At 43.4% G+C, this 23,947-nt stretch overlaps 1 protein-coding gene across 6 annotated transcripts in view; it reads left to right on the top strand.

The window, feature by feature from the left end:
• MEGF6 (multiple EGF like domains 6) overlaps positions 1-23,947 on the top strand; it is a 272,172-nt gene that overhangs the window by 183,649 nt on the left and 64,576 nt on the right. For all 6 annotated transcript variants that reach the window (XM_043499841.1, XM_038376878.2, XM_043499840.1 and 3 more), the window contains one exon: positions 14,843-14,965. In XM_043499841.1, the coding sequence (XP_043355776.1) occupies positions 14,843-14,965 (123 nt within the window). The remainder of the gene's footprint in view (positions 1-14,842; positions 14,966-23,947) is intronic.

Here is a 23,947-nt window from a genome sequence, read left to right as displayed (position 1 = left end):
GAGCTTAGCTGGCCCTGCCTGAACCTGGTGAGACCCTCGGCTACCCAGGGCAGCCAGGAAAAATGGAAGAGAGAAGCTGACAGCTGGTTACAGCTCCCTGATGCTCTCCCCTGACCCAGCCCAAGTGCAGCCACTTCTCTATGCTGTGTGCCCTAAGGCCGGGGGGACTCCACACCCTCTGGGAGAATCCTGGGCAGGGGCCTTGCAAGTGGTTACCCCTCCATTTGCCCCACCTCAGGCAAGTGGGACGGATGACCTGCCCCAAAGTATTAATTGGGATCCCTTGATCTTTCTTAATCAACATCTTCAGGCCCACAGGCTGTAATGGGTGGACACTGCAGCTTGACACTGGAAGCCTAACACTGTCCAGGCACATGCCATCAGCACCTTCCCCTTTCCCCTCATTGCCTGTGTGTCGTCTTGGTGACCAAAGCACCGGAGAGAGCCTCAGCAGCAAAGTATGGTTTGGTATTCTTAACCAGGAAAAAGATGGAAAACCTGAGAGTGATGGGGGCCAAATGGGGAGAGGGGTGAGCAGAGGGGAGCTCCTGCAGAGAGGACACAAAAAGGAGATGAAAAACCTGCTTCCCCCTGGATGATTCTCTCATTGTTGGAACCTGCTGTTGCTGTGTTTTTCATGGACTTTATCACAATGGATGCGGGGCATGACAGAGCCCTAACAGCTCCAGATTGCCAAGTGGGTAGGAGGGGAACAGAAGGAGAAAAAAGTGACCACAGACCAATTATTTTTTCTTCCAATGTCTCCAGGTCCCATTCTGTGCCACTGATTTCCAAGGGGAATCTGCACAGTGGGACAATCAATCCGGGTCAGTATGCATATTTTCACTGCTCCCTGAACTGTTAGCAGTCTGTTTGATTCTGCAACTTGTTGCTTTGCTGATTCCACCCCCTTTCAGCCTTAGGATTTCCTATAATTGCTGTAATCAACTTTAACAAACTGGTACTGAAAAGATAAAGTAGCCCAATCTCACATGCACTCCTCTTTAGAGGTTTTAATTAACCTTTCCTCCTTCATCCCTGCTCTGTAATCCAGGCTAATTGCCACAAAGATTAAAACCTGGCACTGGATGTTTAGTCAAATACAACAAACCCCCAAAGCATCTCTAGTGCCTGTGCTTACAGCTAGGATTCATCGTCTCCTCTCACTCCTTCTCCTCAGCCTTTCATAGGAGAGAAGCTGCCTCTGTGCAAACTGTTCAGTAATTTGCAATCTGCTGCTGCCCTCTCTCCAGTAAAACTCTCTGATAGGGAATTTTTGTTAGAGAAACATTTTGGTTTAAATCAAACAGGGAATCACTCTGTCAGGGTAATGAGATTAATCACCAACATCTTATGTCCTCCATTACTTCAGCTATTGTCTTGTGTTTTGTCTTGCCTGTGTTGGATTATAACCTCTTTGGGTTACAAACCGTATTTGAAGATATGTTTTGGAAAGTGTGGTGTATATGTACAAATAGCTGTCTATACCAATAAAGGATTAACAGTTAATCAGAGAATTTTACATAGTTCGGGGTGAGTGCTTAGTGAACCAGCTACGCAAACGATTGCTGCTTGAACTAGAGGATCATTCCTTTTAACTGATGCAAGCATGATGCTTATTCCTAAACCATTCTGTGGATGGCACGACATTCCCAAATACTTGTAGGTCTGAGTCTGTCTGTTACATGGCAGCAAGGTACGTGTGCATGCACACACACTCACTGTGTACCTAATTCCAGCAGATCTCAAACTTTTTCATATTGTTGACTTCATTTTAAAATGGAGGTCTGCCCCAACACAGCTCCTCTCATAGCCTCCAATCTCAATTCCATACTGTCCTTGTAGCAACTATGTCTGGAAAAAATGATAGGGCAGTGCAGAGATCAGGTAAAAGCCACCTGCAGAAATTGAAGAACCACTGGATTATATCATGCTCCAATATATGGTTTAAAAGGTGCACTTCATCCTCCAGGCTCCACTGCATCCTCCAGGCTCCACCATTTCAGAAGAAAGATCTCCGGTCAAATGCAGTGCTGGGCACACGAAGGTGATGCCTACCTGTTTAGTTATCGTCACTGTGGTAACAAAGTTGAATCTCTTTCGGCAATATTCAAGGCAAGAATGGAAAACATCCTGCTGTTTCACAGATCCGTGAGAAAACGATCTCTGCTGTCCGCATCTGTGTGAGGACGTTTGCGCGGCTGTAGAAGCAACAATGCAGGACTCCCGAATGGCACAGCTAAGTTCAGCCCTCCCATCTTGCAGAGCGTAGTATACTGTTGGCCCAAACTGCAGCTCTGGAGCGTGCATGAAGGTGCCGCTTCTCTCTCCTTCTCCGTATTAGCGAATTGTTTGATTTGCAGAGCTACGCTGTTACATCCCTTCTAAAGACATAAAACTGAAGATTCTTTTGGAGATTAAAATTGTTGTCTTCACAGCTGAGGTATGAGGAATTAGAGCTTTTATTTGTTCACTGGGCCATACAGTATATATCCAAAACCAACTCTGCTAATACAGAGGGAGATAAGATACTCCAGAGGCAGAAATAGAAAACGATTGGTTAGGTGAAAGGGTGTGGTGGTAAATATGGTGTATACCTCTGCTGTTGGAACTGAGAGAGGCTTGTGTTGAAGCATTGGCCTCCCTCCAAAGCAAAGGAGGGAAGGGGTAGGTTAGACAGCATATGCTTACAAAGATTTGAAGTGTTTAATTATGAAGAGGAAGAGGAGCTATTTGGGGGAGCTATCTTAGGGGCAATGGGGTGAAATTAAGAATAAATTTAGGTGGAACATCAGGAACATTTCCTGATGGTGAGATCTCTTGGGTGTGGAATAGTCTCCAGGGGAAATGGTGGAAGCATCGTCAGGTGACATATTTAAATCTAGAGTGGACAATGTACCGGAGGGAACAATGTAGATGACTCAATAGGTTCCTCAGTCATTTCTGACAGGTTTCAGAGTAGCAGCCGTGTTAGTCTGTATTAGCAAAAAGAAAAGGAGAACTTGTGGCACCTTAGAGACTAACAAATTTATTAGAGCATAAGCTTTCGTGAGCTACAGCTCACTTCATCGGATGCATCCGATGAAGTGAGCTGTAGCTCACGAAAGCTTATGCTCTAATAAATTTGTTAGTCTCTAAGGTGCCACAAGTTCTCCTTTTCTTTTTTCAGTCATTTCTGAGATTCTGTGATTTCAAATACATTGAACAGTGCACTGTCTTATGACAGGTCCAGCTGCACTTGGCTTTCCCTGAGGTACATATAGTCTAAATTGGTCCCATGTTTGACTCCATGCAAGATTTTTCTGCCAGCTGTTGTTAATATTCACTGCTTTTCTCATTCCTTCCTTGGTTTCCTTTTCTTAGTTTGGCCCTTCCCCTTTCACTCCTGTTCACCATTGCTCGGACAAACAGGTTGTACTTGGAAACTCCACTGAAACGAACACACGCTTTTATTACTGACACCGTAAACTCTGTGCTTTGTTATTTCTCCTGGCTGTATTGTGTCCTTGTGGGCAGGCTCATCAAACAGCTCAGACGGGATGGGCCATAATTATTTTCACCCCAGAGGTGTTCAAGAGTGAAGGCCATTGGCTGAGTGCAGCTACCACCCATGCTGTACCTGTTTTGTGCCAAATGACTACACTCACTAGGGCTGTTAAACAAGCACATATTCACTTAAAAAAAAAAAAAAAAAGCATGTGGGATTTTCAAAAGTGCTCCGTCTTGGCCTAACTCTACTCCCATTGAAAACAATGATCAAATTCCCATTGACTCCCATGGGGGCAGAGTTAGGCACTCTTAAAAATCACACCCAGCATGTGAATTATTCCCGTAACTGTCTGAATCACCTGAATGTTGGGATCTTTACTCCAGCTGTTAAAATGTGTAGGAGGTTGGCTTTCCAGTTCTCCCTGCACAGCTGTTGGATTGGTGTTTGCATTGTCAATCTGAAACCAAAAGCAGAGAAATACCATCTTCCTTCCCACAGTGAGACCTCCACTCAAGGGAGCCAAACGTGAACAGGCAGATCTCAGAGACATTGACTCATTCGAGAACTGCAGTTCCCAAAGGCTATGTACATATTGATAAAGAAATGTAGGCTCTCGGGCATGCTAAGCAAATGGGCAGTTGCTTGACGCAAACCATATTGACCCGATCCCTTTAGTAATACAGTGAGCTGCCTTGACAGCGCTTGAAGAGCCTGCTAACTTTTCTTAAAGGACAGGTTATAGGAATGTATGTAGTGTTGTTGTAGCAGTGTTGGTCCCAGGGTATTAGAGAGACAGTTGGGTGAGGTAATATCTTTTATTGGACCAGTGTCTGTTGGTGACATTGTGACAGTGGTTTTTATTTTGAGGACACTTGTCCATTAGCAACTGGACCAAGAGCCACCAAATTTGACTGTTGGTGTGTTAATTGTTTTTCCTCCTTCTCCAGCTTATCCCTTGTCTGTTGATGTGTTACTGCAGTGAAGTAATCTCACTCCTTTTGTGACATCTCAGTCCCCAAAATGCAGTGTCACAGGCAGAAGCTGGGCTCGAAAGGAAGGGAAACTCCCATAAATAACTCATAATTAACAGTAATAATAAAGGTGCATACAGAAAACCAGAAGTAAATGAACCTTCTTTCAACCAGATCCTCTCCTTTCTCAGCCTTGTCTTCATCAGTGAGAGTTTATTCCACCTTAATGGTTTTCTGAGACTCTTCAGCTGCCTCGAACCAGGGAAAGTGTTCAGGTGTCCTCTAGATTTTCACTGGAGGTGGATAAGATGCTTCAAGTGTTTGAACTGTGCCAGCTGGGTCTGTACTGAAGCTGGTTACTGTAGAATGTTTCTTTACTTTGCTAGTTTCCTCTCTGCTAGTGGGACAGTGGCCTTCAAGCTAAGCACTAAAATAATGGGTCAGATGGAGAAAATTTTCTGACTGTTTAATAATTCCAGCCTGTGCTTGTATTGCCCCAGGACCACGTGAGCAGGAATGTGTTTGCCAGATCCCTCTCCTTCCAGCCATTGTAGCCAGTGGAAACGGGCACAAATAACAGGTTGGCAGCTGTTGGATTTTTTTGTAGGTTTTTCTAAGTAATTTATATTCATTTTGGGGAGCAGGGAGTTTCTCCTTTTCCCCCTCATTCTCCATGCAAAGGACTTGATCTTCTGGCCAAAGAGTTTGGACTCTGCCTTCTGTGGAGCTCATCAGGACAGCTTCTACATCAGAAGGTCACTTTGACATCAAGGCGAGGAACCCCATCCCTCCCCAAAGATCTCCTGGTGTTATCTCTGCAGTGCCTTTGGCCACTATAGACAATGGGAGTAAGGTGTCGTTCTCGGATCCCATGCTGCAAGCATGGTTTTGTTTTGTTGCTAGGCCTTCCAGATAACAAAATGATTTATCCAACCTGCATATAGAGTAAATGCATCACAGGCTTTGGTACCCTGTAGAAGCTAAGTCTTGCAAAGACTTAGGAAGGAAAATGTTTTAGCTGGAGCTAGGTTGGCTTGGCAGGCATTTTAGGCTTTCACCACAGGATACCAATTGGAGCTAAGATTTCACGTCAGAATTTTTTAATTGTTTTTACTTTAAAAGGTACCACTCTATTTATTTTTTAAAAATGCCTTCTTCCCCCTGAAAGACGGCACTGCTCAGTCAACAGTGTCTGTTGAAATGACGTTTCTCCTGGGAGTTAGGAGAATAACTAGCTCTTTAATAGAGTGATTTTTTTAATCCACAGGCTGCAGCATGGTGTGTCTCGTTCATATAAAGATATTAATAGAAAACGGTATGTGGTGGGAGCCTTGAGGAAGGTGTTATCTGGGCATTTGAGCTGGAGACTAGAAGTCAGGACTCCTGGGTTCTTTTCCTGACTCTGGGAGGGGAGTGTGATTTAGAGGTTGGAGCAGGGCTAGGCAGTCAGGGCTCTTCATGTTTATCCATGACATTGTCCCTGACTGCTCTGTGACTTTAGCCAAGTAACTCAACCTCTCTGGGCTTTAGTCCCATCACTGACTAATGACAGGGACCTTGGCCACATGTGTGGTGCTGCATAGTTTATTAATATTTTTCAGGTGCTTTGAAGTCCCCGTGTAAAAGGTGCTGGAAGGAAATGATAGCGTTTCTATTATACTCTGTAATCAAGCCATAGGAGCACAAACCAGGTTCTTTTTGTGGTTTTAGGAAGCACTCTGTCCTTCCAGGGTTATTTTGTCTCATTTTTCAAAGAAAGGATGAAGACTTATTAGATCCCTTGCACAGTCACAGCTGTTGAAACAATCAGTAGAGGGCAAGAAAGGAATGAAAACAGTTAGGACTGGCAGCTCCTAATGCGGCAGGTAGAGGGGATTCCAAATACGATTCAAGCGTGTGCTGGGACCAGCTCCTGCAAATGGCTTATGTGCAAAGGCACAAGCAGTTACGGAAAACACCCTAGAATGATTAACTGAGGAGTTGTTTCTCAATGTTAGTAACAATCAGTGCTGACATGTATTTGTTCATCACGCAGCCAGGACATATTGCTCTGCTGGTGGCTTGACCTATGTGCTGGGTTGGTAATGTCTGTCCCACTGTACTTTTATGTATCCAACATGAATCGCTCCCTCTGCTGCTGCTCGCTGTGCAGTGAGGTACGGTACGGTAGCTGTTGCTGAGTAAATCCGACAGGGGATCTCCACGGCAGTGCATTGGCCAGCACAGCAGGTCTCTCGGGAATGCTTTCCCCCCTTGTGTACTGTAAATCCTGTACCCTGGAAACCTCCCAAGTCCATAAGCCTGGTGCACAGAAATTCGATTCCTGCCTTAACTGTTTTGTTTATTTCATCACATATTCGTTTTAAAAGCTCCTGGAAGACTGACTAAGAATGGGGAGGCTCAGGCTGAGAGAGGAGGGTGGGTTTGACAGGCTTACTAGAGGGAGGGCTGGGTGTCATAGGCCAGGAAGAAGAGGGGCTTTGAAGAGCCCGTACTCTGTGAGCTGTCTGCAGTAGGGAAATCATGTTGGCTCTGCTAGAAGCAAATCCATGTTCAAATTAGATTGAACTACAAAGCTCTGCGTATGATGTTTCCTGACAGAGGGACTGTAATTGTGGTTTAACAACACACGCAAGCAGCCGCTACTGTTTATCTCCCTAAATGAACCCAAAGCCACCTACGTAAACTAGAACAACACATGCCTGCGTTCCTAATAGCCAGCATGACGCTCCTTGGACCTAGTGTTTATGAGCCACGGTCCTGGCTTTGGTCAGTTGTCAAGATCTGACCTTTTCTTTTAAGTTTGTTTATTTTAGACTCTGTATAGTAGGAGTGTTTGTCCTCCTCCTCCCACTCAACCGGTCTGAAGAAGAGGACGTGCAGCTTCATATTTGGTATAACAATAAATTTGTTAGTCTCTAAGGTGCCACCAATACTCCTTTTCTTTTTGCGGAAACGGACTAACAGGGCTGCTACTCTGAATCAAGTTACCCCGATTGTTCAGTGTGTGTTGCTGGCATGAGGGTAATGAAGGTGCTTGCAGGGGAGAGTTATCCTTAGTTGTACTCTGTGCTGTGAAACTCGTGTCTTGTGATGCACCATGCTAAAGTAACTCCTCTTCCTTGTTCAGTTCAGTGGTGCCAGCTACACTGTAGTTGCTGCTCTTCTGTATATTTCCAAATGGCGTTTCCCTGTGTTCTGTCACCTGATACAATCTTAAACACTCTTCTGTTGAAAATCTTGCTTCTGCCTGCATCCTGAGTTCTTGGCTATCGTAATTCTCTTCTTTATGGTCGCCCGTATACTATGCAATAGTGTCACTACAGAAAGGCCACTCTACCTAAAGGAAGAATTTGTTTTGATTTGAGAACCTATTATTACAGATTAGAATAACAAGTGATTTAACAAAAGGTCTCACATTTTCAACAGTCTCCTAGGATTATTGTTTCCTGTTACAGACAGGAGAGAAGGGCATTTAATTATACCAGCCTTTCTTTTCCATTGTAGTTTTCAAATTTTAGTTGCAATCTGATAGAAATATTTCTGGGCTCATTTCTTAGGGCCTTGATACAGTCATGAAAGGAGTGTTGATGCAATGGAAAAGAAACTGAATGATAACAATGTATACTGGTTTATTCTCTCAGCCAAGAAGCCAACTGTTTCTAACACAGAAGAGAATGGTGTTCCTGCTATACTATTCCAATTACATTGGACTAATATGACTTTCAGCCTCTTAGTAGGAAGGGAAGAGAGGAATCAAAAACAGAAGAAAAATGAAATCCAGACTTGTGATTTCTCTGTATGGATCTATAGCTTAGTATGTGTGTATATATGTATGTGTGTGAAAGTTATATATTTTCTAATTAACTGAACTTCTCAAACACAAACTGCTCTTTACCTAAGGAATCCTGTGTCTCTGAATCCTGCAATTAATTTCAGTGTATGTCTAGCTGAGATAGCACTGGATAGCATGAAGCTCCCGAGGTGGTTATCTTCCTTGTTTCTACAATATTTAAGGACAACTGTGTATGACTTAGTCATTGTGAAACAGGAATGAATTCCTTGTTTTTAAACACAAAACGTCTACTTTTTCATAGCCTTAAATATGAGGTGGGATAGGATGTGTGCCCAAGAAATAATGGATTGGTTAACATTTGAACCCTTGAAAGAATGCTCATTGTTTGGAGGAAAAAATTAAGATTGTTCTGGCAAGGAGAATGGCTTTTATTCAAGCCCAGATAGTTTCAATTATGGAAATGGAAACACAGATGAATGCTGGCCAAATGTTTCAGAGTAGCAGCCGTGTTAGTCTGTATTCGCAAAAAAGAAAAGGAGTACTTGTGGCACCTTAGAGACTAACAATTTTTTTGAGCATAAGCTTTCGTGAGCTACAGCTCACTTCATCGGATGCATTCAGTGGAAAATACAGTGGGGAGATTTATATACACACACAGAGAACATGAAACAATGGGTTTTATCATACACACTGTAAGGAGAGTGATCACTTAAGATGAGCTATTACCAGCAGGAAGGAGGGGGGGGAAAGGAGGAAAACATTTTGTGGTGATCAAGGTGGACCATTTCCAGCAGTTAACAAGAACATCTGAGGAACAGTAGGAGGTGGGGCAGGGGGAGAAATAACATGGGGAAATAGCTTTACTTTATGTAATGACTCATCCACTCCCAGTCTCTATTCAAGCCTAAGTTAATTGTATCCAGTTTGCAAATTAATTCCAATTCAGCAGTCTCTCCTTGGAGTCTGTTTGTTTTTGAAGTTTTTTTGTTGAAGGATAGCCACTCTCAGGTCTGTAATCATGTGACCGGAGAGACTGAAGTGTTCTCCAACTGGTTTTTGAATGTTATAATTCTTGACGTCTGATTTGTGTCCATTTATTCTTTTACGTAGAGACTGTCCAGTTTGGCCAATGTACATGGCAGAGGGGCATTGCTGGCACATGATGGCATATATCACATTGGTAGATGCGCAGGTGAACGAGCCTCTGATAGTGTGGCTGATGTGATTAGGCCCTATGATGGTGTCCCCTGAATAGATATGTGGACAGAGTTGGCAACGGGCTTTGTTGCAAGGATAGGTTCCTGGGTTAGTGGTTGTGTTGTGTGGTTGCTGGTGAGTATTTGCTTCAGGTTGGGGGGCTGTCTGTAAGCAAGGACTGGCCTGGCTCCCAAGATCTGTGAGAGTGATGGGTCGTCCTTCAGGATAGGTTGTAGATCCTCGATGATGCGTTGGAGAGGTTTTAGTTGGGGGCTGAAGGTGATGGCTAGTGGCGTTCTGTTATTTTCTTTGTTGGGTCTGTCCTGTAGTAGGTGACTTCTGGGTACTCTTCTGGCTCTGTCAATCTGTTTCTTCACTTCAGCAGGTGGGTATTGTAGTTGTAAGAATGCATGATAGAGATCTTGTAGGTGTTTGTCTCTGTCTAGTTTTTGTAAAGTCCAGCTACAAGGAAGTTTGTTTCAGAGTAGCAGCCGTGTTAGTCTGTATTCGCAAAAAGAAAAGGAGTACTTGTGGCACCTTAGAGACTAACAAATTTATTAGAGCATAAGCTTTAGTGAGCTACAGCTCACTTCATCGGATGGAACTGCCTCGTGGCTGGACTTTACAAAAATTAGACAAGCCATCTACAACACACACTTTGCTTCTCTACAAAAGAAAAAGGACACTAAACTCTCGAAACTACTACATGCTACAAGGGGCCACAACAGTGGTTTCCTTAATCCACCCAGCAACATTGTTAATCTGTCCAACTATACTCTTAGCCCAGCAGAAGAATCTGTCCTATCTCGGGGCCTCTCCTTTTGCCCCTCAACCCCCACGAACATGATACAGTTCTATGGTGACCTAGAATCCTATTTTCGACATCTCTGACTAAAGGAATATTTCCAACACACCTCTAAGCAACATATTAACCCACAGGGACCTTCCTACCAACACTACAAAAAGAAGGTTTCTGGGTGGACTCCTCTTGAAGGTCGAAATAACAGACTTGACTTCTACATAGAGTGCTTCCGCCGACGGGCACGGGCTGAAATTGTGGAAAAGCAGCATCACTTGCCCCATAACCTCAGCCATGCAGAACACAATGCCATCCACAGCCTCAGAAACAACACTCAGGTTTCAGAGTAGCAGCCGTGTTAGTCTGTATTCGCAAAAAGAAAAGGAGTACTTGTGGCACCTTAGAGACTAACAAATTTATTTGAGCATAAGCTTTCGTGAGCTACAGCTCACTTCATCCAATGAAGTGAGCTGTAGCTCACGAAAGCTTATGCTCAAATAAATTTGTTAGTCTCTAAGGTGCCATAAGTACTCCTTGTCTGTATTCGCAGAAAGAAAACTCTGACATCATAATCAAAAAGGCTGACAAAGGAGGTGCTGTTGTCCTCATGAATAGGTCGGAATATGAACAAGAGGCTACTAGGCAGTTCTCCAACACTACTTTCTACAAGCCATTACCCTCTGATCCTACTGCAGGTTACCAAAAGAAACTACAGCATTTGCTCAAGAAACTCCCTGAAAAAGCACAAGAACAAATCCGCACAGACGCACCCCTGGAACCCCGACCTGGGGTATTCTATCTGCTACCCAAGATCCATAAACCTGGAAATCCTGGACGCCCCATCATTTCAGGCATTGGCACCCTGACAGCAGGATTGTCTGCCTATGTAGACTCCCTCCGCAGGCCCTACGCTACCAGCACTCCCAGCTATCTTCGATACACCACTGACTTCCTGAGGAAACTACAATCCATCGGTGATCTTCCTGAAAACACCACCCTGGCCGCTATGGATTTAGAAGCCTCTACACCACCATTCCACACAAAGATGGGCTACAAGCCGTCAGAAACAGTATCCCCGATAATGTCACGGCTAACCTGGTGGCTTAACTTTGTGACTTTGTCCTCACCCATAACTATTTCACATTTGGGGACAATGTATACCTTCAAATCAGCGGCACTGCGATGGGTACCTGCATGGCCCCACAGTATGCCAACATTTTTATGTCTGACTTAGAACAACGCTTCCTTAGCTCTCGTCCCTTAATGTCCTACTCTACTTGCGCTACATTGATGACATCTTCATCATCTGGACCCATGGAAAAGAAGCCCTTGAGGAATTCCACCATGATTTCAACAATTTCCATCCCACCATCAACCTCAGCCTGGACCAGTCCACACAAGAGAGCCACTTCCTGGACACTACGGTGCTATTAAGCGATGGTCACATAAACACCACCCTATATCGGAAACCTACTGACCACTATTCCTACCTACATGCCTCTAGCTTTCATCCAGATCACACCACACGATCCATTGTCTACAGCCAAGCTCTACAATATAACCGCATTTGCTCCAACCCCTCAGATAGAGACAAACACCTACAAGATCTCTATCATGCATTCTTACAACTACAATACCCACCTGCTGAAGTGAAGAAACAGATTGACAGAGCCAGAAGAGTACCCAGAAGTCACCTACTACAGGACAGGCCCAAAGAAAATAACAGAAGGCCACTAGCCATCACCTTCAGCCCCCAACTAAAACCTCTCCAACGCATCATCAAGGATCTACAACCTATCCTGAAGGACGACCCATCACTCTCACAGATCTTGGGAGACAGGCCAGTCCTTTCTTACAGACAGCCCCCCAACCTGAAGCAAATACTCACCAGCAACCATACACCACACAACACAACCACTAATTCAGGAACCTATCCTTGCAACAAAGCCCGTTGCCAACTCTGTCCACATATCTATTCAGGGGACACCATCATAGGGCCTAATCACATCAGCCACACTATCAGAGGCTCGTTCACCTGCGCATCTACCAATGTGATATATGCCATCATGTGCCAGCAATGCCCCTCTGCCATGTAGATTGGTCAAACTGGACAGTCTCTAGGTAAAAGAATAAATGGACACAAATCAGACGTCAAGAATTATAACATTCAAAAACCAGTTGGAGAACACTTCAGTCTCTCCGGTCACATGATTACAGACCTGAGAGTGGCTATCCTTCAACAAAAAACTTCAAAAACAAACAGACTCCAAGGAGAGACTGCTGAATTGGAATTAATTTGCAAACTGGATACAATTAACTTAGGCTTGAATAGAGACTGGGAGTGGATGAGTCATTACATAAAGTAAAACTATTTCCCCATGTTATTTCTCTCCCTGCCTCACCCCCTACTGTTCCTCAGATGTTCTTGTTAACTGCTGGAAATGGTCCACCTTGATCACCACAAAATGTTTTCCTCCTTTCCCCCCCCCCCTCCTTCCTGCTGGTAATAGCTCATCTTAAGTGATCACTCTCCTTACAGTGTGTATGATAAAACCCATTGTTTCATGTTCTCTGTGTGTGTATATAAATCTCCCCACTGTATTTTCCACTGAATGCATCCGATGAGGTGAGCTGTAGCTCACGAAAGCTTATGCTCAAGTAAATTTGTTAGTCTCTAAGGTGCCACAAGTACTCCTTTTCTTTTCTGGCCAAATGTGTTTCTCTTTGTAGAAAGTTTTGCCTCAGTTTGTCCAAGTTTGTTTTGGTGTGAAAGCCAGAATACCATGGATACCTGTGCAGTAGAAGGAACTAGAAAGGGCAGACAAGAAAATTGTAACACACATTTCAGAGTTTCATATGTGGGGTGAAGTTGACCTTAAACAAATGTCATTTTATTATGAAAAAGTCCTCAGACAAGTCCATTATTCACAATTTTTCAGTGGGATAGGATGGTTTTCTTTGCTTTCTGGCCTTTAATATCATGTAGAATTACTGAGCACAGGTTAAATATCTGTTACCTTCCACCCCAGGGTTAGTTGTATGGCAACAACAGGTAAAGTGAGACCTGTCGTTTGTGAAATTTAAGTGCTTTGGAAAAAATTGGGATGAACGAGCTCAATAGTAATAACATTTAGTATTCATATGCATTCTTTGGTATGCTTCAGGGAGAAAGTATTTCTCACAATATATACATACAACACCTCTTGGGCTCTGAGCTGCAGCCATGCAGATAATGCAGGGAAGGAGAGGGAATGTTAGCCAACATCATATGGACAAATCCCTACTTTTATGATGTCCTAAATTTTCAAAATTTTTATGCACAGCTTGTGCACACTTGGCTTATCTGCATGACAACCCATGCACACAAGCAAGTCAGACTGGTATTTGCAAATCTGCAGTTTGTGTATGTGCATCAGATGTTGCATGCAGGCTTTGGCAAAGTTGAGCTTTAGTGTCCATACAGAGAAGGGAGGACCTCTGTTCAAGGTGCTCTTCAGTGAGCCCTGTCTTTATTACAAAGTAAATTGCATGGAATCTGGTCTCTCTGGCACAGAAAGATGAAGGGCTGAGTCAACCCTGCTAGGATCCAACCTGTAATTCCAGGGAAACTAGGGATTTAAAACTTGCTGCTTTAAGGTATACTTTTTGGCTATAGTCTGTAAATGTTAGATGTTTACTCTTGTCATTATTATAAATAATTTTAATATGTATATAGCAAATGGGACAGCCCAGCCTGTTTAGAGTGAGAACAAGAATGCTTTAGAGCAGGGGTGGCCAACCTGAACCTGAGAAGGAGCCAGAATTTACCAATGAACATTGCCAAAGAGCCACAGTAATATGTCAGCAGCCCCCCATCTGCTACCGGCCTCCAGCACCTCCCATCAACCAGCAGCCCCGCCAATCAGTGCCTCTACATGCCTCCCGCCCGCTGCAATCAGCTGTTTTGCAGTGCGCAGGAGGCTCTGGTGGGGATGGGGGAAGAGCGAGGGCATGGCAGGCTCGGGAGAAGGGGCAGGGGCCTTGGGGGAAGGGGTGGAGTGGTGGCAGGACCTGGGGCAGAGCAAGGGGTTGAGCAGTCAGCACCCCACAGCATACTGGAAAGTTAGCACCTGTAGCTCCAGCCTCGGAGTCAGTGCCTATGCAAGGAGCTGCATATTAACCTCTGAAGAGCCACCCCTGATTTAGAGTGTGTACAGATCTTAGGCCTTAGAAATGGGATTTCCCCCTGGAGTATTCCAGTAGTTTAGTTCAGTCCATCTCTACTCTCTTTATCCTGAGTGTACATTCAGATGTCTGAAAGTTTCACAGAGTAACTGATCTCAAAGTGGGGACGGCACTGTTGCAGAGTCAAGTCTGAAGGATAGTTTACTTTGAATGACTCGTGATCTACATTGGTGCTCTTTGCACGTCTGTCCTTGTGATTTTTCACAATGGCCTGAATGGTTAAAACCTGATGATATGGCGCTCTCCCCTCCTGTCCTTCATCCATTTCTCAGCTCTGGAGTCTGTGAACAACCAGGAGAAATGCTAAGGTTAGCTACTTTCATGCCCACGTTACTGAATGTTTCTGTTCTTCTTCCCATCTGCAGATGTTGATGAGTGCCAGGTTCACAATGGGGGCTGCCAGCACAGATGTGTGAACACCCTGGGATCCTATTACTGTGAGTGCAAGCCCGGCTTTCGCCTGCACACTGATGGCAGGACCTGCATTGGTAAGTTGGGGCTTTTGTTCTTTTGAGAGCATCTAATTCTCCTTATCCCTTTTATCCCCCCGTGCAGCATTGCATGGAACACAAACATGGTTTCCTTCTGCCCACCCCTCTTGCTTCCATTGTCCATGCAAGGCAGTGACATGTTAAGAGGACAGAAATCAATTGCTGATTTCTTATAGTGTTTCTTATAGGTTTTTCTGCTTCTGGTCCAGTGGCTACGAGGCATAACATTTTCAAAACCAACCAACCAAAAAATTTATTGTTTTGAATCTCAAACCACCCCCTCCCCAACATCAAGGTTTCTTGTTAAGTTAATTTGGGTAAAAGGTTCAGGTTAGTCCTTATTTTATCTGAGTTGATTTGCCTATTGCTTCATGGAATGCACTGTTGTAGCCTAGATGTGTCGAATGAGGCTAATAAGCATAGACTCACAGATATTAAGGTCAGAAGGGACCATTATGATCATCTAGTCTGACGTCCTGCACAATGCAGGCCACAGAATCTCACCCACCCACTCCTACAATAAACCTTTCACCTATGTCTGAGCTATTGAAATCCTTAAATCATGGTTTAAAGACTTCAAGGTGAAGAGAATCCTCCAGCAAGTGACCCATGCCCATGGTACAGAGGAAGGCAAAAAACCCCAAGGGTTTTCGTTAATGCTGTCATTGTGGCCCTATTAACCTCAGAACCAACAAGATTAGCTCCATGTGTGCCCTGCTTGGGTTTGAGGCTGACCTCAGTCATTACGTACAGTAATTTGTTCTGAAGGATGTCTAATCCAAAACCAAATGTTAGTAAACAGTCTAAAGATGTGGGAGCCAAGTCAGGGGCAGTGAGAAGACGTTTGTGAGTTGCAGGCCCATTCGAGCTTGATGAATCCAGCTGGCAGTGGAGAAAGAGTTTTAGAGAAAGAAAAAAGGAAACCTGTTGTACTCAGGCAGAGCCATGGTCTATCAGGCAGTATTTCATAAGACGTTCAGTAAGAGGCTATCTTACACTGACTGTATATTGTACCTTTTGCTCGCTAGAAACGAACATGCCTTATATCTGTATACTAACAATATTCCAAAGCTTTCCACAAGGATCTCAAAGCCTCACAACATCTTTGTAGGGGTTCTCACTTATTAGCCAGACATTGCTGATGTAATGTGACCACCTGTTGGGACAAGAAAGGTATTTGATCCCCATGGCTCATTCAGTCTTTGGCCTCTGTGCTGAGTGCAAGTAGGGTGTCAGTTTAGGTGGACAGTTATCTGCTAGGAATTAGACCCACAGATCAGACTGTAGATGGCAACGACTTTGGTCCAACATGGGCTTTGAACTGATGGCAGGGAGGTGACTGTCTCATTGTTGTACTGTGTATGGACAAGCCCACCTTCCTGCCTTTTGTGTATGTTATGAATGTTTTGAAGATGGAGTTCATAGCACGCATCAGTGTACTTTGTAGCTAATGGGAGGAAGCCTAGGACCAAAAAACCTTCTGAAGTGGGAGTTTTGAAAAAGTGAAAAAGGGACTAGTCATATTTTGAGAAAAGCAAATCCCCTTTGAGTGGGTGAATCAATTTTTTAAACTAGTAACAAATTAATTATACAGCAGCACATCAAAGAAGATCCATCCTTGATTTAGGGTCTTAATTTTCTCTCTTGATATTATCAAGTTAGCATACGTGGGAAATATTGGAGCTTTTGTGCTCCCTCTTATGGTAAGTTTTCCTGAGCCAAGGATTAATGAGTTCTTGGCAAGGAGGAGTAAGGGGATAGTGTTGTGCCAAGGAAACAATCTCCATTTGATTCATATCCCATCTTTTGGGGAAATTATAGGATGAAATCCTGCAGTTCTGACTGTCTCAAGCAAAGCTCCCACTGAAGTCAATGAGAGCTTTTCCTGCTTAAGGATAAAGTCAGGTTTGAGGGATTTGGCTCAAATTATCTACACACACAGGACCAATTAAACCATAATTTTTATCAGAGGGATGAGAGTTAGTGGAAAGGGTGAAAGTGTAACTGAATATGGTTAATATACAGCTACTGAGGGTCTTATTGGTTTCATATCTGATGTGATCTAAAAAAGCAATGGGAGAACCTCAAAGAGATTGCAGGTTCTGCTCTTTGCTGAATGTCTCCGGAATACAAAACGGGGTTGGCAGTTTCCCCAGAATAGGCTTTCTAGTGAGACTTCAGATACTTCCTTCAGTTTGGAAATTTTGCAAAAACAACCTGCTTTGCGGTAATCTGGCTCTTCCGCTTCCAGACACAGCCCAGACCCAGAAAGCGTGGAGCATGCGCATCCAGGAGGGCTGTCAAACAGACAAGCAAAACATTCACTCTGTTTCCATTCTCTTTGCAAAAGGGAAAATCAGTTGCCTTTGGATCGTTTTCCCCTGCTAGCTCCTGGCGTGTGGCAGTGAGGCCAGCCAGCGTATTTCGCAGCAGCAGCAGGTCTCTTGGGTCCTGGTGCAGTCTGTTGTTTGGAAGAGAAGAAAACTTCTCCATAAAACTACAGTTGATCTAAAAGCAGAAACATCTGTTGTAATTCTGTGTTGCTCTTCAAGAAAAATAAGACTTTATTGCATCCTGCAATCAGCCTTTATCCGCCAGCTACGGTAAATAGGGAAAGAAGTTAGCACAAGAAGTACTTTCTAACATTCTATATTGCATCCCTAGTTTATTCTGAATTGGTTTATACTTTTAAAAATTTCTGGGTCAGATAGAACTAGTTGGGTCTCTTTCTTTCTTTCTCTTTTTCTTTCTTTCTCTCTTTCTTTCTTAGTTTAATGGTCCTAGGATTTAATCAAAGAAAGACAAGCCTCTGGTTAAGAACCCCAGAGAACACGGTGCATTTTTAGTTGCATATAACATGCATGCACTCTGAGTTCCACACTCGTGGAATACATCAAAAGTTGCTATCCATATTCTGGAATTAATTGTGTGGTTTGCTAGAAGACTGGAGTTATGGCATTAAATTTCTCATTACAGTAGGAAGAGAGGAGCCAGAGAAATAGGGAGTTTCATAGTTTTCGCTATATCTTTTCCAAAATGTTTTAGACGTTTTGTGAAACATTTTGTAGAGCTTTTTAAAGAGTTCTTCAAAAGTTAAGGAAACGTTTCTCCTTCCTTAATGCTCTGAAATCTTTAAAAGGTGCCATATATTTGGCCTCATTAATCCAATCCAATTCCTAGTTCAATATGGTTTTCAAACCTAGATCCTAGCTGTTGGTGCTGGGTTTTCTCTCATCCCTGTTCTTTTCATTTCAGAGCACACACTGCAGTAAATAGGATATATTGCTCCCAACTGTGCATAAACTACACACAGGACTTCTCTTCTATGGACTGTTAACATGAGCAGAATGGTGCCCAGTCAGGGACTAAGAGTTGAGTCCACATTCTCAGTGAATTAAAAAATCTTGGATGATCTGTTAGAAATGAAAAAGGCCCCAAGACTGCACCCCATGTAATTCTGTCATTCTTTTATTTTATAGGAGACTTTACACATGTGTATCTGTAATTTAAATGCAGAGAGCTTGAGTTTCCCTGCATGTGCACAGCACTCAGGGGTTTTCCCTGCTCGACATAAAGCGCTCCCTGTGTCGTATATTGCCACTAAAGAGACAGAGGGGGAGAGAATCAACACCCTGGAAACACAAAAGGCCACATTTTTAAGGGCAGTAAAGGGGTTGGGCTTTTCTAGTGGACCCCAGTTTTTATTGATGCCTGGGTTTTTTGAGTACTTCCCCCTGACAGAGATCAACTTTCATTTCATGGGATAGGGTAAGGAGGGTCAGCACTGAAGGTTAGCCTGCTGCTAGCTCAGGAATGCACTAGGAATGAGGAGACAGGGTTTTAAACAGAAGATGTAAAGGTTTGTATTGAGGAGTTTTCAGAGATAATTAATCTTATTATAAAATAGCCTTTCCCTGAAGCAGGGAAGTGTGCAGCGGCTTTGCTCTGGAGGGCCAGTAGAGTCTTCAAACCACATTAAGAATGGCTCCTTATTCAGCGCTTGATTCTGAGAAACCCACTGCAGTAATGTTCAGGCACACAGTGAAAGGGTCACTCTTGTCCCAGCAGCTACAAAGAACAGTGTTTAGAACAGCGGCACCATGCTGGATCTGCAGCACTAGGAATCTAGCGGTGGAACTGTGCTGTGAAATAAGTTCCCCATCTACCTTTTCCTCTGAGAGTCCAGTCATGCAGCCACTTGGCTGCTACAGATCCAGGCATCACCTTCTGAGCACATCCGATGAAGTGAGCTGTAGCTCACGCTCAAATAAATTTGTTAGTCTCTAAGGTGCCACAAGTCCTCCTTTTCCTTTTGCGGATACAGACTAACACGGCTGCTACTCTGAAATCTGAGCATATGTAGTATTTCAGACATGGTAGCCGGCGTTTGGTTGGTTTCCAGGCCAGTTTCTTCTAACAGTTCTCCCCTTGGCTCCCCCTGCTGGCTGGTGAGCTCAGCCTTGCATGGATCTGAAGATTGCATCTGAAGAAGTGGGGTTTTTTACCCATGAAAGCTTTGCCCAAATAAATCTGTTAGTCTTTAAGGTGCCACCGGACTCCCTGTTGTTTTTGTGGATACAGACTAACACTGCTACCCCCGATACTTGAGCTCAGCCTTGAGGTTGGTGTCGGCCTTCTTGCTCTTGCTGCTGCTGTTTTGAATTCACTTTTCCTTTGGGATGCTGTTTATTTGCCATTTTTGCAAATTCTTTGAGTGAATATTTGCATAAGTGGAACAAATTCCTGGGTGTAGGGGATTCTGAGACTTTTCAGGCCAAAGACTGCTTAAAAAAATGTCTGAGAGAAAACGTGTGTGTGTGTGTGTGTGTGTGTGTGTGTGTGTGTGTGTGTGTGTGTGTGTGTGTGTGTGTATGCCAGTCATGACTGATGTGGCCAACCCCAAATCAAGCCATAAATCTTTTATGCCACACAGCACCATTACATATATCCTATGTACAACACTTATTAACTTACTCTTCCTCCCATGCTACCCACCGTATCCACAACTGTACACCCCAAAACCCCACCCCCAAATGTACCAACCACATCATGATATTTCTAATGTTGTCAGGGAGGCATCCATTTAAATTGGCAGTTCATGGAGTGTCGTGTTGCATGGGAAAATCCAGTGGCAAAGGAATGGCAGACAGAGACAAGAAGCTAGTGTCTCCCAGTCCATTGCTGTAACCACTTGAACCAATAACCCTCCATTTGTGTATATATATGCTGCTGTTGCATGTGTAAATGTACAATTTGTTAGGATTTAATTCCCATTCTGTGGTCTAAAGTGTTGTGTTTTCTTCTTACTCATTGAACGAAGGATACTACAGAGTGAAAAGTGACCCCTCCCATTTGGAAGCATTAACCTCTGTCACAAAGGCCCCCAAAACCAAAAAAACATGAGGGATGATCATCATTAACTGGAACATCCAGTTAACTAAAACTGATTTTCCATGGAGTTCCATGAACCTTCTTGCTTTTTTTCTATATGGAAACTTTACTACTTGTATGGAACATCTATGCAAAAAAATTCCAGTGGGAATCCAATCAGGCCTATGCAGGCTGCAAAACTGTTCTGCATTAAACTTCCCAGGAGGGATTAGCAGTAAGATGCATGGTACTGGAGCTCATCTACCAGAATTAAGGTGTCTCCAGTCATTAAACCTGACCTCCCATTATGGGAGGTATTGGGACAGCTTCTAAAATCTCTGGAGCTCAGGGCTGGCAGGACCTGACATTATTCCAGCATGCCTGCACCTCTGTGACAAAGTACAACTAGAATATGACCTATAATATGAATAGACAGCTTGTAGAACCTCCACACTATATAATTCATAAATTAATATTTCTAAAAAATACTACCACCAGAACAGCTATAAAGTTACAGCATTCCCATTTTAGGATTGATGATTTTTGTCCTTCCACACTTTCATGATAGAATAAAGTACAATACACTCATTCTAACTCTATAATAACATCTGAAACCATTTGTTCACTAGGATCAAAGTTGACAATAGGGGAGTTTTTCAAAGCTCATAATGGAATAGAAAAGTTGGGTGCATTTCTGTGCGCAGTAAATTGGGTTGTGTTTGTGACTCTGTCTTCCCGCCACTCCTAGGCCTCTGTTTGGCTCCTGCCATGAATGCTTATGCCAGATGAGTGTCTCTATTTCTATGCTTGTTTCTTGGTGGATGGTTTCTACCCCTTCAACTTTGTGTTGTGGGTTTTTTTTGGTATCAGTAGCTGTATCCTATCCAGTTGCTGACTGCACTTTAATAGTCATGAACAGCCAGTGAGCTGCAGTGTTGAGAGGTGTTTTGAGTTTGTAGAAGTTACTTAAACATACGATAGTCCAAGCTGTCAATTAAAAAAACCAACCCACAGAAAGTACCCCACATTGTGAACATGAGGCAGCCAAGGGGCACTCTTTTTCCCAAGATTTATTCATTATGCAAAGTATGTTCCAGGGAACAGTGAAGAGGCTTCCTGTTCCTTCACCACACTCTGATACTTAGACTGATAACACAGTGAAGTCTGGAAAATGCAAGCAATCAAGCCAGTCTTCACTCAGTGGGTCACTTTGCAATAGTCCCTGGTCCTTGACAGTGTGCCTGCTTTTTGTGGTGTTTTCGCAAGTACATGAAAGTGGTTCACTCCGCCAGTGCTCAGTCTAGATAAATATTTACCCTGCAAACTCAGAGGCTTTGCTATGACTTGATCTTTGAAATCACGTGGTTTTTATTAAACCAACATTCTTAACAAGTATTACAGGGCTGGTTCTTTGAGGGCTGTAGGAAAGTGTGTAGCCTGCAGCAGAACAGACCTGAGTCCTCACTTAACAATAACCTTAATTTATTCTTTAGTTTTCTTCTTTTACAAACCCTTCCCCAGTTCTAGCACTATATGGGAAGAGAAAATTTCTCCTGCATAAATGAAAGTCTGCAAGGCCAGGTGTACCTGAAGGTAGAGGAACTATGTGACTGAGTGAAAGAGACAAGCATAAAGACCAAATTAAATGATAACCCAGCAGATACACTTTTAGTCACATATGGTTGATCCTTTTCAGTGGCAGGCAAACGTCATGATTTGGAATTTGGTTCAAAGCTGCACCCCAAGATTGGATGCTTACATGTGGACACACATTTAAAGAAGGGCACAGCAAGCTACATTTGTAGATTCAATTAAGAAATTGAGCATCTAATCGGTGAGGAAATGTTTTCTAATTGTTGTATTAGTTGTTGTCTGCCAAGACTTTCAGTGTGCTGTATAATAATAACCACAGTTAAAACCTACTGTAATGAACTGCTTACTATGTGTAGGTATGTTGTCTGTACCGCTGCACTCTGCTGGATGGAATCAGAACTTTTCAGCTTGTGCCATAGACCTCGTATTGCGTAGTTGCTGAAGGACATTCTCCCATATTTCAGATATGTAGGAGCTTGTGCTTTTGGAGCAAGAGGATCTGGGTTGCATCCCAGTCACATTCTGAATGACCTGGGCCCAGTAGTGTTGTACTAACCTGGGCAAAACTCCCCTTGAGTTCATGGGATTTTTATCCGTGCAGAGTCTGGAGGATCAGGTCACTTCTTTGTGTGCATGGGCTGCATTTCAGTGTGGGATATCTTTCAGTTGCAGCACAGAAAAGTCTCAGTGCAGCTAATGCACAAAATTCCTGAAGTTGGAGAAAATAGATCGTAATGAAACAAAGAATGAATAATAAATGCAATGGACTCCCTCATATTCCATTCTGCTGAAGGAAACATGGAACATATATTGATTCCTAATGGAGCTCTGAGCCAAGGTACATAGGAGTCTTGCGGTCCAGAGCCACCATCAAGCATGGATATTAACTTTAAGAAGATGTTGGCAATACTAGTGAGCAGAAATGAGGTGCCAGAGAGTATTTTGGAAACAGAAAGAGTATCTTGCTAAGAAGTTTCTAGTTAAAATATGTCAACCAATGAATCCAATTCTCTGAATGTTTTCCTATCACCACAAAACCCACAAAGCTGTTGATTCATCAACGATACTGACTAAAGCAAATCTTGTCTCCAAAACCCCACTAGAGGAGGCTGGTTTGCTGTTAACCCTGAAGGTTCAAAACCTGTTGCAGAACTCACACCACAAATAGAGTAGCACAGAGAGAGGATGAATACTCTTCTAGCTCTTTCTTTGGGTTACTATTACATGTTTGTGATGGATATTCCTATCCTATCTCATTCTTTTAAATATTCAAGAACTAGAAACCAGGTAAAACATTTTGCTGCTTTCTTTCCTGTATCTTGTGTCTCCTGTAGCTGTTTACACCTGTGCACTTTGCACAAGTATAAATGATGAGGCAAGCTGCAAAGCAGAGGAGAATCAGGTCTTTTAGGTTCCTGATACATATAAAAATGTATTGAAAAGATTTTACAAAGGGAAAGAAAGGAAATAACATAATGAGATGCCCAGCAATTTAATGCTTATAGCTGTCTAGGCCAGTGCTTCTCAAGCTATCTGATGTGGGGGACTGGTAATTTTTTTTCCAATGTGCTCGCAGACCAGCAGCTGACAGCTCGCGGACCGGCACCACTTTGAGTAGCACTGGTCTAGGTAACACAGTTACACCTGTTACATTTGAAATGTATATTTTGGCCTGTTTAGCACTTTTCCTCCAGGGTTCTCTAAACAGTTCAATTTGTGCCTCTCAGCACAACCTCTTATTAAACCTATTTTATTGATGGGTAAATTGACTCACGGGAGTGTAAATGAATTAATTTATGTCACAGTGAGACAGTAGCAGAGTCAATAGCACCCAGGACTCCTGGCTCCCCCTCCCCTGCTCCACCCTCTAGGCCAGGGATTCTCAAACTGGGGGTCAGGACCCCTCAGGGGGTCATGGGATTATTAGATGGGGGGTTGCGAGCTGTCAGCTTCCACCTCAAACCCTGCTTTGCCTCCAGCATTTATAATGGTGTTAAGTATACAAAAAAGGGTTTT

Source organism: Dermochelys coriacea, chromosome 18, assembly GCF_009764565.3.
Source record: "Dermochelys coriacea isolate rDerCor1 chromosome 18, rDerCor1.pri.v4, whole genome shotgun sequence".
Lineage (NCBI taxonomy): Eukaryota > Metazoa > Chordata > Testudines > Dermochelyidae > Dermochelys > Dermochelys coriacea.
This window is presented reverse-complemented; position numbering and strand designations above follow the sequence as displayed.